General features: G+C 30.9%; 3 protein-coding genes across 3 annotated transcripts; 2 read left to right on the top strand and 1 right to left on the bottom strand.

Annotated features, from left to right (window-relative positions):
* Positions 1-1,755, top strand: LOC135194205 (uncharacterized). The gene is made up of 4 exons (XM_064219365.1): positions 1-134; positions 213-981; positions 1,095-1,211; positions 1,745-1,755. The coding sequence occupies exons 1-4, from the start codon at positions 69-71 to the stop codon at positions 1,753-1,755; spliced, it is 963 nt and encodes a 320-aa protein (XP_064075435.1). The 5' UTR covers positions 1-68.
* A 551-nt stretch (positions 1,756-2,306) lies between these two features.
* LOC113392074 (uncharacterized) lies at positions 2,307-4,244 on the top strand. The gene is made up of 3 exons (XM_026628352.2): positions 2,307-2,626; positions 3,224-3,358; positions 3,947-4,244. Exons 1-3 carry the CDS (start codon positions 2,500-2,502, stop codon positions 4,201-4,203), a joined length of 519 nt encoding a protein of 172 aa, XP_026484137.1. The 5' UTR covers positions 2,307-2,499; the 3' UTR covers positions 4,204-4,244.
* Positions 4,245-7,685: 3,441 nt separating this feature from the next.
* LOC113392087 (probable beta-tubulin polyglutamylase) lies at positions 7,686-10,820 on the bottom strand. The gene is made up of 7 exons (XM_026628365.2): positions 10,806-10,820; positions 10,385-10,693; positions 9,486-9,608; positions 9,191-9,244; positions 9,051-9,101; positions 8,439-8,549; positions 7,686-7,979 (listed from the first exon to the last, which is right to left on the bottom strand). The coding sequence occupies exons 1-7, from the start codon at positions 10,818-10,820 to the stop codon at positions 7,686-7,688; spliced, it is 957 nt and encodes a 318-aa protein (XP_026484150.2).
* Positions 10,821-13,578: the final 2,758 nt, after the last annotated feature.

Raw genomic sequence — 13,578 nt, 5'->3', positions numbered from 1 at the left:
TCAAACGAGCCACATGGTTCGTTTTAATGCCACTAAAACAAATATTATTATAAACGATATTAAAAAAAATGAATAAGACTACTGTAATATTAAATCTGATTATTTATTTATTTTCTGTTGTTAAGGCGATCAATGTAAGTAGATCAATGTAATTATATTTTTGAAATTAGTTTATTTTAAAAGTTTCATAAAGTCATAACTATTTATTACAGGAAACTAACACTAGTAAAGACAGTGATGAATTCTCTGAAAGAATAGTTGAGGCTGTGACAATTCAAAACTCTTATGCGAAAGATTTATCGAATGTCGTAAACAAATTAGATATTGTAAGTACAAGCAAAGTGATCGGAAATAATAATACTTCTAAAATATATTATGTCAAAATTCGACGATTAAAAGAACCAGAAATGGGAAACGATAAAGCTCCAAAAATAAATACGAGGAGATATAGTACAACCACGGAAAAATCAATACCAGTTATAATTGATTCCCCCGAGGAAAAGAGCGATGAAAAATTAACTAATAAAACTGAAACAATACATGAGGACGCAAATGAATTGATAAAAAATGTTAATATTAGTGAAATAGAAAATACAACGGAAGGTTTACAAATAAAAGATGAAGTCAAACAAAATGTAGAAAACCCCCTTGAAAGTCATTTCGAACAAGAACCTGTTACTTACGAAAGTGTTATTGAAGAAGACAAGACAGAGAAACCAAGTGACGAATTATCCTCTGATGAGGAAGCACTTGATGATATACATACAAGAAGAATGATGAATGCTCGACAGTGGAATGAAGACGAGAATGCACATGATGAGAACGATTTTAAAAAGGTGCTAGTCTGGAAAAATGATGATGATGTGCTATTAGACGTAATAGGAAGGTCTGACAAAGACAACGCTGAACAAGTTGCAATTGCTAAAGCTGAAATGAAACCAAAATTAAAAGTTACCACCCCAGCAAACTTTAACATCTATGGTAAATAATATTTTTGCGTGTTGCGTGTGTTAAAATGGTATCAAAATTGTGAGAATTTTAATATAATTATCAAAACTATATTCCAATATCTTGATATTATTTTGAATTTCTAGGAAACAGTATGAATCATCCAGTTAGAATCCAGCATCCACAACATGATCCTAGTGTAATTCAATCAAAATGTTTAGAAAATCCTGCTCTTTTTAATCTACGTTCTCCTAAGCCCGATGGTTTAAACGATGTCTCAAGTTATGAAAGAAGGAATTTAGAATCATTTCATCATCATCCTTATCATTTATCAAGAGATCATTTTCCTCCACAAATTCCTTTACAGAGTGTAGAAGAACCAGTGCTGTCAATACAGCCTCAAGGCGATAATTTTAATTTATTTTCAAATGCGTATCCATATACGCCAACAATAGTAAAAACAACATTTGATGATCCAACGGGAAATTCTGTTTCTACTCTATTTTCAAAATTAATTGATGCATCGGACCATTCAAAAATTGGCCAGAAATTATTAAATACAAATCCATATAATAGAATGTATTTCAATAATTACGAACCTAGGAATTCATTACTACCAAAATATAACGTGTATGACTACATGAATAGATACAGGCGTTATGCAAAGTGTTGTCGTCATTGACTTTAAAATACAAAGAATAGTATGTAAATAAATAATTGTATACTTATTTAATAGCAATGGTTTGTAAAAGTACAATTAACTAAAAATTTTATTTAATATTTTTTTATTTAATAGATAAAGAATAGATAAATTAATAGATTAATACAGACACTTATTTATATTTATATATTATAAAAATTGTGTTTTTTAAGCTAATAGCCTACTTTTTTTATTGAATTGGGAAAATATTGGAGATTTTTTTAAGATTAGAAAAAAATGGTGTCCAACTAGTAACATAAGTAGTCCAAGAAAATCAATGGGTATAATTTAATTTATAACTTTATACAGTTACTTTAAATTACATATTTCAATCTTTAATTAGAATATGTACATTATACAAAATTTTGTTTATAATTTCTATTGAAAAATCATCACGTCGTGTTCATGTCAAAATATTATGTATGTAATGTTTGGTTAATGCTCACGATTGAGGTTGGGCTTTTCGCACGACAACCCAACGTGGTTGGCGATTGTATAAGTATGAGATAGTGAAAATTGTCTTTTTCGTCAACCAAAAAAAGGAGATTGATTTTTTCGCGCTTTTTGTTTTTTTTTTAAACAGACAGAAAAAAGGAGATTGTCTATCAATCTTTAATCTATAACGTATGGTGTAGACAAAAGAAGAGTAATAAACAGAGATTTGACACATGATATGAGCTTGTTTTCATTGTTTTTTTTTTTTATTTAAATGTTTTGGAAGTTTATGAAATTATACATAATTGCAAATAAGTGTATAATTTTTTTAATAACAAGTATTTTAACATAATAAATTGTAGTTCGATTGTTTATACTTTATGTTAATTGTGTTTATAGTTAAAGTAAAGTAAACGATGGGTAAGAAGTATTACTGTGATTATTGTGATAAATCCATGGTAGCCACACAGTCTATTATAAGAACTCATATTAAAGGAGTGGTACATCAGAAATTGGTCAATGAACATTATCAACAATATAAAGGTTAGAATATATCACTTTGAGGAGAAAAATTATGCCATCATTTATTATAAGATACATCACAATGTTCCTTCCTAAAAATGTAAATTTCTATAATTCTCTGAAATATTCGTACAATAAAAAAATATATGAACCTATCTATTCCACTCAAAGATCATTCCGATCATAAATAAATTTTAGATTTACATATTCCATACTATTTTCTAATAGCACAGCTATATTGTGTGCTACTAATAGTTCTTGATAATTTATCCACCTTAATTTTACTTTCAAAGTTTCAATAACGGTTTCATTGACATTCAAACATAATTTTTTTGAAAATCCAGAATGAATGCATCACACAACCAACAATATTAAGTCAATTTGATGTCATATGTTGTTTATTTGGCTTTTATTTTCTTGTCCTTGGAATAATATACATATATAATAATAAAACTCTTTTAATAATAATCTTTACTTCACACTATATTTGGTCAATCAAGAAATATAATTACATATTTTCTTAATTTATAAGTTAACTACATGCTGAAAAAAAAAAAAACTAATCTGCATTTTTTTTTAAATACATATTTCTAAACTCTTTTGTACTTATGTTTCTAGATCCTGAAACGATACTACAAGAAGAGAGTATGAAAAAACCGTGTACAAGATTTGCGAGGGGTGAATGTCAATTTGGTGGCATATGTAGATACTCACATTACACACAAGAACAAATAATGAATCTTAGAGCTTACAGTAAGTAATCCTTTATGACAAAATTTTCATAGGATATTCAGTTCCATAAAATATTTGTTGATAGTTTTAGTCGTGCCTACATGTCTTCTGTTGCATCTAATGGAAAATATATTAAGAAGATTATTATTAGGGATATTAATACAATTATCATTTATAATTTCTAAAATATCTTTAAATTAAATTTGAACTACTATCTTAACATAACATCTTAGTATCCTAAGTTGATGGTGCATGATGGCTTGTCTGCCTAGCTATTTTATAAAAAAAAAGGTATTTATTAATTTTGACAGATTGGTATACTAATAAATTTAAATTGTATCATGTTTTGCTGGAACCCTGTTTTGTTCTAGATGTGACATAGAAGTAAAAAAATATATTAAATAAAATTAATTCATACTTTATTCAAGGAGACTCTTAGGAACACTTGAATTATCATTTTATATGATTATATATATTGAAAAAGTTATCACTAGCTTGGAATAAAAGATTTAAATCCTGTAAAACAGATAAATTTAATGAAAGTGCTTTATTTATTCAACATAAATATTATTATTCAAGTATGTTCATACACCTAATAATTATTTTTAGTGGCAACAAAAAGTAAAACCACAGACAACAACCCACCATCGTTTGAAGACCTTTATAAAAAATTACAAAATGATAAAAGCACAATATCTAGTATGGATGATAAAAATACAATGATTTATGATGAAAATGGTGTCACTCATGTTTTACCGTGGAGCTATAATCACATATTTGATGCATATGGAAACAATTTACCACCGAGCATAAAAAAATTTAAAACAAGTGATTTTTCTGATGCAGTGATTACCAACTGGGGTTGAAGAATAAAAGGAAAATTTTATAGTGAGTTAACTTTTATTACAGATTAAAAAATTTAGGTATTTTTTTTTTTTTTAATATATGTAATCATTTATTACATGTAATCATTTTTTTACTGTATTTTGCTTAAAACTTAGTAAAATTGTGATAGCTATTATGCTTTTTAATACTCATAAATTATTAATATGTTTTTTTTTTTTAATTAACGTAGATTTACTTTGAAGTCATTTTTTTTTTTATTAGAAAATTATTACAAAAAGGGTTTTTAATTTTTTTTGATATATATTATTATATAATAGTAAAAGTATTGTATGTACTAATTCCTCTAATTTTTTTATTATTAATTTACCTTGTTTATTTGTTAGCAAATATTTAAATTTGGAAAATTATTATTATCAAAATATATTTATGTAGGTCCATTCATTTTCAGTCCAGTCATTTTCCACATTGAAACTGAGTTAGAAATTTTTCAATAACCCTGAACACATAGCATTGAGTTTCAATTGTAAATAAATATCCTTATATTATCTATCTATATTCTGTTTTTAAATTGGCATAAAAGTTGTAAACAATTACTATGAATAAAAAAAATTAAAGTCTCTTTAACCAACTTAATTTAGTAGTTCTCGTAATTAGAATTTTTATTGGACGTACATATTTAAATGTTGGATAATTAATAAATCTGAATTCAGGCGATATGACGCGTCGAAATGGCATTACCTGAAAAATTAAAATATATTTGTTTTTGTTCTTTGCCTTCTATTAAAAAAAAAAAAAAACAAACCTGATTTGTATTATACAGTAAAATTAATATTAACAACCAAAACTTTTGCATATTTCCTTTTCTTCCTTTTCTTCCTTCCTTCCTGACTGCTCGCCGAAATAACTTTGAAATGGAGAAGAATTTACGATTAAATATTAGTATTGCCCGTGCAATTTCTCCGTGTGATGTGGTTTGGTATTGGCATTTCCATAATTATAGTATAACTTTAAGTTTAAAAACTAATCTGATTGGCTTATCGTCTCTAAACTTTTGTTTTTTTAACGGCTTATCGAAGTTTAAATTTAATGTCGTTTTTTAACGATTTTTTATTACGCATTGCAATAATAATAATATTTATAGAAGAACGATAAGCGAAACAATGAGATTGACAATATTCATACAGTTTGTAAGTAAAATAATTTATTGATGTCTAAAGTCCTTATAAACTAAGTAAAATAAACGATATTATATACTATTAAATTTAAAAAGTATTTTCATTTAAAATTGTAGATCTTCTTCATGCGTTTCGTCAAAGGCGACAATGGATTCAATTTTAACGAGAAATATTTTGATACAGACAAAGATATGTACAGTCCTAAACAGAAGTTGCTACATAATGATGTAAATAATAAGTATCTATTGTTTATTAGCTATGAAGACAAAAGTATCAATGACGGCGATGTTAAACCAATAGCGCGTTTTCGCTATGTTACTGAAACTAAAGAAAATATGGCAAATAATGAGATAATAATGAGTCAACACAAAGCAAGAATGGCGAAAATTACAAATTTCATGCAAGATCATTTGTTGACGACAAAATATTTATACGATGAAGTTAAAAGAATTGAAAGAGACAACAAGATCAAAGATGATCTCAGAGAAATGGTAAGTTATCTAGAAAGACCGCAAAACCTTGAATTCAAAGAAGATGTGTTAAATTTTTTTTACGAAAATAAAAAGAATAAACCGAAGAATAGTATATGGGATCAAAAGACAAACGACTTAGTTATTAATGTGATAAAAGATCCCTTTAATGATGGTACTATTAATTAAAATGACGAATAACTGTACTATACTATATAGCCTATTCCAATCGAAGTAGGAATCAAAATATACATAAGATTTCCAGGCGATTTGCTAATAACAACAGTTCTTGATTTATATGTATTTATTCATAATACAACACTATTACACACACAACTACTTAAATCCACCTTAATTTTATTTCCAAAGTTCCGATAACAGCTTCGTCGATGTTCCAAATTCAAAATGAAAATCATAGATCATTCAAGCTCTCGACCAATTATATCGTGTCAATTCGACGTCAAATGTTGTTTGTTTTGTTTTTGTCCTCTTGTTGTTGGAATAGACTAGATGAATGAAGATTCAGACAATGTATTGAATCTTGTAAGACAGTTATCCTGTAAAAACAAATTCGGAATTCATCGCCGTCGAATGCAAAAAGGTGATGCAATAGGCAATACGCGTTTAAATATTACACAAGTGAGATACGAAATGATGTCTGACAGAATAGCACTGTTGTTAGTACTCGATCGTATACTATTAGAAACTGTATTGACTACGATTACTAGTTAGTTCGCATTCCTCATATTCGATCTGGTAGAGACCTGCAGACCTTGGTTTCTTATATAATAATTTTTTGCTTCTGGTTTCTTCTACCTTTGATATTATCAAAATATTTAATTAACTAATGTGCTGCCAATTGAATTCAAACTATTTGATGTGTCTTCTTGAAACATATTTCTATTTATGTTTTCATAAATAAGCATAACTATTTGTGGTAGCATATCTGATGCTGTTAGCAATTCAGATACGCCAAAAATATCACAATCAATGTTGACTACAGTAAAATAAGAATGAAAATAATATTATGTATTAAGTACGAAGGAAATAAAAGTAATCCAATCTATTCATAATTTCTTTTATTTATAACGTAAAGAAGACGAGGTGATTTCTTTTGAAGAATTGAAAAGAGATCGTAGAGCTTCGAACCTGGAGATATTTTCACTCGAACGGATTCCTGGATTTTTAAAATATATATTATTTAGACAAAGGTCTGTTTAGAAGAAAAACATGAATTTTCTGCCATTGTTGGTTCGAGGATATATTTTCAGAATTTCGTCCAAAATATATTTTTACACGGTGTTTAATATCTGAAGGTTATTTTGAAACTAAATATGTGTGTGTGTGTAGCTGTCTATCTACCGAAGATGTGTGTGGGCGTGTGCGTGCGTGCGTGCGTGCGTGCTTGCGTGCGTGCGTGAGTATGTGTGAGATATATATATATATATATATATATAGGTTAAGTGGTTTTAATGTGTGTGGATAAGATGGTAAATAGATAAAAGTAAATATTAATCATTTATTATAATGAAACTTACGTAGGTTACACTGGTTCATTTACCATTCTAAACGGAACACAACAATGCTATGTATTTCTGTTTGGTGGTTGAATATGTGATGAGTGTTGGTACCAACGGGCCAGATGGGCTTTTACATATGCAAAATTGTCCTACCACAAAGTAAATATATATTTGTATCGTAATTTACCTTTGCCGCTGAATACGAGATTCATTGAAAAGTTCGTAAAAAAAACTGTTGTGCTGTAAGTCGGATTTAGCCTAATGTGTTTTATACCATAAAGCTCAATTCATACCGGGAAAGCAGCGTTACGGCGAGCATTTTTAGTGTGAAATAATTTTAAACTTTATCTACATAGTTAAGAGACCAAAATCGCTTGAGAAGTTCGAAAAGGGCGGCCGTGCGCGTCTTGTCAGCGGTATAGCCTGGTACTGATTTTTTTGCCTCGTCGTATCCTACCGGTCGCTTACGGCTGCTGCCAGCCGCTGCTGGCTTCTGCGTTCCGGTGTGAATCGGCCCTAAATGTATGTTTCTACAATGTTTAAGTCTTACCAATTCATTTTGATTTGTATTGGATGATCGTAGGACTTTATTAACATCTACATCTTCTTTCCACACATCGTTCCAATAATCCTGAGAATATTTATTGAAATAATTAGAAATTGACATTGCTCAGTTTATAAACCTACATCATTAAGTGTTTACTTTGATCAAGTGGAATGATAACAGCAATGTCGTAGTTAAGGCTATGTGCATCTGGCAAGATTTGAATTGCGACCACAACAGCCTCTCACCCCCTTCCAAATACTTATATAGAGGAACATGCCATGGCGCATCTCCTGTTATAGTGTAGGGTATATTTGTTTTGCTTTATCATGTTTTGATTGTATGTGTGCCTGTGATACAAAATTCTGCAGGGTCTGCAATGTGCGCCCTCTTGAAGGTTCGCCTCTGGCAGCTCCCAGCCTGCCATGATATATTTAGATTTTATTTTTTTTTAATTTCAATATTGCTGAAATTACTTTGATGCACGATATATATTTTAATAGGCTTACTAAAACTACGTTATTAGCTGGAAGTGAAGTAACATACCCCAGTTCTGAGAATATCTTTTCTTTTTATTTTATGTGTGGGTTTTTTTGGTTTCATAGATTCTAAAAGAACTGATTGTTTTGCAATGGCCAGGACGAACTCTGGTGGTGCCTGTCAAGTCGAATAATAATTATGTTATTATAATAAAACCTCTTTACTCTTAACAGTCTAGAAACGGATGACAAAATTGGGAAGATTAGAATGTTTTTATTAATTGAATACAAAAGCGGGCAGCTCTTTGCCAGAAAATATCTTAACTAGACCAACTAGACGCACAAGACCAACGAGGCAGTCAGTTAATATAATACCTTCACAAAGCACAGGTGCTCAGCTCTAGGAAATCCACTCGAGCCGTCAGCACAAAAGCGAAGCGTCGTTACACTACATCATGGCAGCGCGTTACACCAAGGAGCGAATCCTCGAGTTATCTAACGATATTTTCACTAAATTGGTCGCTGCAGTGTACCATCTTTTAGGTAGAGAGAAATAGCGCCTCCCCGCGTTTTCACAATTTAACAATCGAATCGAGTTTCTAATGTCGAATTTGCTTTTTACATAATAACTACTTAAGAGTTTAAACTGCTTAAAAGTATATCATTCTGTTTTTATTACCTTATGCGGTAAAAGTCTTCTATCAGATAATTTCTTAGCTGCCAGATGTTGCTGCAAATATATTGTTAATTATTGTATTTTATTAAGCTGAAACTGAACACTAAATTTTGAAGCGTTACAGTCATTTTGAATTACCTTACCTTTATAGCATTGTCTAACTCAGTTTCAGCGGCATCCTCTGATGTAGGTTTCTTCTGAAAACATATTATAAATAACAAACCAATGTAATCACGACTTGTTTTATAACTATAGGTTAGGTTAGCCATAATTTTCTATCGCTTTGTATTTGAAAGGTTTAAGAGCCAGTCTATTCAGGTAAAGGATACAAGTCAAATCGTAGTTCTCATAGTTGGGCCTGTGCCATTGTAAACGAGCAGAGATGTGGTTATTGATGTGTCTACTATAATTATCGTCACTTTAACGTAGTTTTCTTACCTCGTAATATGGATAGTTTAAGACAAATCTTCTTCCAAAATCTTGGTACGTATCAGGAATATTATAATGCTGATTAGTTCCAAACAAATCAGCGTAATCGCCGGCTGTTTTTGCTTCTTGTACCTTAATATTGAAATACAAGGTAAAATACCTTTTTTTTTTTGCTTTTATTTACCCTAGTTGAGCGCAAAATATTCTGCTAATGATTCGTTATCTTTATATACATTCGTAAATACGAATTTATATAAAGAAAATTCTTAGTTGTTTGTTATAACATAGTTAATACGTCTTAATAATGACAACATAAAGTAAACTATATAGGAGGCTTTAGTTTAGTAAACATTGCCTTTTAGTACGATTCCAGTGAAATATTAGTCTATTTTTGGGTTTGACATTCTTTGGAAAGTTACTAAAATTTGTATAATATTATTTTTTTAGGCTAAACTTTTTGTTGATATAGATAAGGTAACCAAACGAGCAAATAGGTTACATTTCTCATGGAATGGGATCTTATGGTAAACCAGCAGGAGACTCACCTGAGGGTAAGTGGTCATCAACATCCAGATACAATGTGCTGTAAGAAATATTGATCATTCCTCACATCGCCAAAGCGTCACCAGCCTTGGGGATAAATCGTTATGTCCCTTGTGCCTGTAGTTACTCACTCACACTTCAAACCGGAACACACACCAACACTAAGTATTGCTGCTTGATGGGTGGAACCTAGCCTGGGCCTGGTGGGCTTGCACAAAACCTTATCCCAAGTTAAGTTTCATTACAGAATCTGAAGTTTTAATGGAGGCTTTAAATATATTAAAAGCGAATACGGTTTCATGTATACAATACACGTGACGAAATATTATACTCTATTCATATGAAAACCGCAAAAATGTGAATACCATATCGTTTAATGTATCATCGTCTGCTTTGAGTAATTCATTTTTTTCATTGCTTTCGTCATCTGGCTTAACTGATTCTTTATTTTCTTGATCACTTTCTTCATCTGATTTGATTATATAATTTTCTTCGTCTGCTTCGACTAATTCGTTTCTTTCATCATATTCTTCGTCTTGTTGGAGTATTTCTATTGTTTTATCACTATCTTCGTCTGGTTCGGCTACTTGATTTTCCTCATCATCCTCATCATCCTCATCATTCTCATCTTTCAATTTATTCAAGATTTTGTTTTCCGGTTGAAATGCCACTATCTGAAAAAAAAACATGAAATATAGTTTTAAAACTAGTCTCCTAATACTTGCTTAGAAAAGATTAACATTGATTACAACAACTTAACATAATCTAAAAACAAAAATTAAATACCTCATCGGCGCCCATCTTGGTATTATTTTCAATGACTTTCCCGTTGTTTTCTTCCAGTTTGCCATCGCTTGCCTACCATTAAAAAAATAATTTAACTGACTGCTAAGATACAAGTCACAATAAAAAATTAAACTATAAGCTGTATACTCTTACGATACCTTCTTTATCATAAAAATTAATTAATCTAAAGTAACTAGTATGGCAAGTCTGCCTCCCATATGTCTGCTAGATGCTCGTTTGGCTTGCTTTTGCTGTTCGAGTCTTTTAGTCATTTACCGATTTGATTTACAACATAACTTACTAATTTATCTTAGTTGACGACGACGATGTCGGTATAAGCGATATCCTGCTTTACCGATTGAGTATGACATATTGCGTCGCAATGTCATTATAAGTCGCATCTAGCAAAGAGTATAATAGCGTTTAAAAGCTATAATAATAATAATAAGATGCCGTCCATCGGTATGATAATTACCAACTTTTCACGAAACCTCATAGTCCTTCGTGAATGCTCGTGTAACATCGGAGATTAGATTGTCTTGTCTCTTATAAAAGAGAGTGCATAGTAATAATCCTACTGCCTACTAATATTATAAACGCGAAAGTTTGTGTGTATGGATCTGGCTGATTTCTTTGAGGTATAGATGGATGTTTGTTACTCTTTCACGTAAAATTTACTAAACGGATTTGGATAAAATTTTGCACACAGATAGAATATGTTCTGGAATATGGCATATTGGATACTTTTAATGCCGGGAAAACAAAATCTTCGGGAACGCGGGTGAAACTGCAGGACGGAAGTAGTAAATAAAATAGTAATTATGGTAAAATATATTCATTTAAACAAATCTTATTTATTTTATTAAAAACGAGTATATTCGCCATTCGTATCAATCACAGCTTGTAGTCACTGTCGCATTGATCCAACAAGGCAAGAGCATATGTCGGTTCCTCTGAAAACCTCCTAGACACTTCGGCAAGACCAAGGAATCACTACCACTTCCCGGTGCTGATGGAACCACTCATCACACGGCACGTCATTACATTAACCGTCACTTAAAATAACGGCCGAATAATATTACAAACGTTTTTATTCTAAGATTACAAGATATTGCAAGAAAATATATGACACTGACAGACTTTGACAATTCAGTAGAAGATATCATATCTTATTTAAATCTTGTAATGACTAATTGGGACATAAAAACGTTTTTATGTTGATATTACACTAGACGTAGTCCAAAGATGTTACACTATTTTGAACCGAGTTATCAAACTATTTTAGTTTAATTTTATATGCAGTTGTCTGTTTAGTGCTTTAGATTCAAAAGGTACTAAGACTTGATAAAGGAATGAATTTGAAAACTGACGAAGGTTACTGTACAAAATTTACAATATAATTGAACATAGGTATTTTGAAATTTGGACCATATAGGCTGAATGTGCGATCTAAATATTAAAATAAAACTGAAATTCCTGTGTAATTATATGTAAAAAAACTCACCGCAAAATGTAGTACGGAAGAGGTATAGAAAAAAACAAAACAAATCTTATTGTTCATGGTTTCGTTGGTGACTTAAACAGAATTACTGATAATCTAAACAATTTTAAAAGTCAATTAACTTTTTTTTTATTATTGTATGTTTTACGACCTTATAAGAAGGGTATTTTTAATTGGATAGCATAATTACAAAACCAAAAACAAAACAGAATAGTGAAAAATAAATACTAATGTTGTATGATACTGAATGTGTCGGGTTTCCTGTTTCTGTCCTCTTATGATTCGTAAGTCTATCTTAGACTAAACCGATCCCTTAATATCCTCCAACAGTTTGGAATACAGAGCTGCGTTCTAACTACATATAGGCCGATGTGCTTTTGAAATTATATACGACTTAAATGGCACTATTCTGTGGGGTGAGGCTGGAAGATACATTTCACATAAATTGATGGTTGTCCTAGAGGCCGTAATCTTAACTTAGATTTAAAGACTTAGCGCTGTTTGCCAATAACCTGGCCCATGATATAATGAATGTTACAAGACACTAGAAAAAGTATGTTTTTTTAGGGTAAGCTTTTTGCTGAACATGAGCAAATCTACCAACCAAAATACAATGTAAAACGAAACGTTCTTTACAATTCCACAATATTATGTTTAACACATATACAACTATCTTACCTGACATATTTGTCTACAACAAAACAAGTTTTTGTTATAGCTTTTATTTGTCCCTACCAGAAACAGTTTTTTTTTATAATATAGTTGGCGGACGACCAAATGGGCCATCTGATGGTAAGTGGTCACCACCACGTTGTAAGAAATGAACTAAGATGTTATGTTCCTAGTGCCTGTAGTTACACTGGCTTACTTACCCTACAAACCGGAACACGGCAAAACTGAGTACTGCTGTTTGGCGGTAGAATATAATGAGTGGGTGGTATCTACCCAGACGGACTTGCACAAAGCCCTACCTCATATTAAATTTTGCCAATGTCACGTGCGAATTAGACAATTTGTTCAAAATTAAAATTGTGTCACAGTGACGGAAAAGGGTAAGAAAGCGGGAGGGGAGGTTAGTAACCTAGTGCGCTAAATTTCAGTACCGGACAGCGCGTCTAGTACTATATATACAGGGTTATTGGTAATTTGACGTATTCCCGTTAGGAGGTGATACGAATTTCCACCAGCGTCGTTTGTGGTCACTTTATTTCGGTTGCTTTCAAATAAGTTCCCAGTTGTTATACAATTTTGGAGAGATAATGTTTTTAAAAT

Source organism: Vanessa tameamea, chromosome 27, assembly GCF_037043105.1.
Source record: "Vanessa tameamea isolate UH-Manoa-2023 chromosome 27, ilVanTame1 primary haplotype, whole genome shotgun sequence".
Classification (NCBI taxonomy): Eukaryota; Metazoa; Arthropoda; class Insecta; order Lepidoptera; family Nymphalidae; genus Vanessa; species Vanessa tameamea.
Note: the sequence above shows the minus strand (reverse complement) of the source record. Positions and strands in the feature narration are given on the sequence as shown.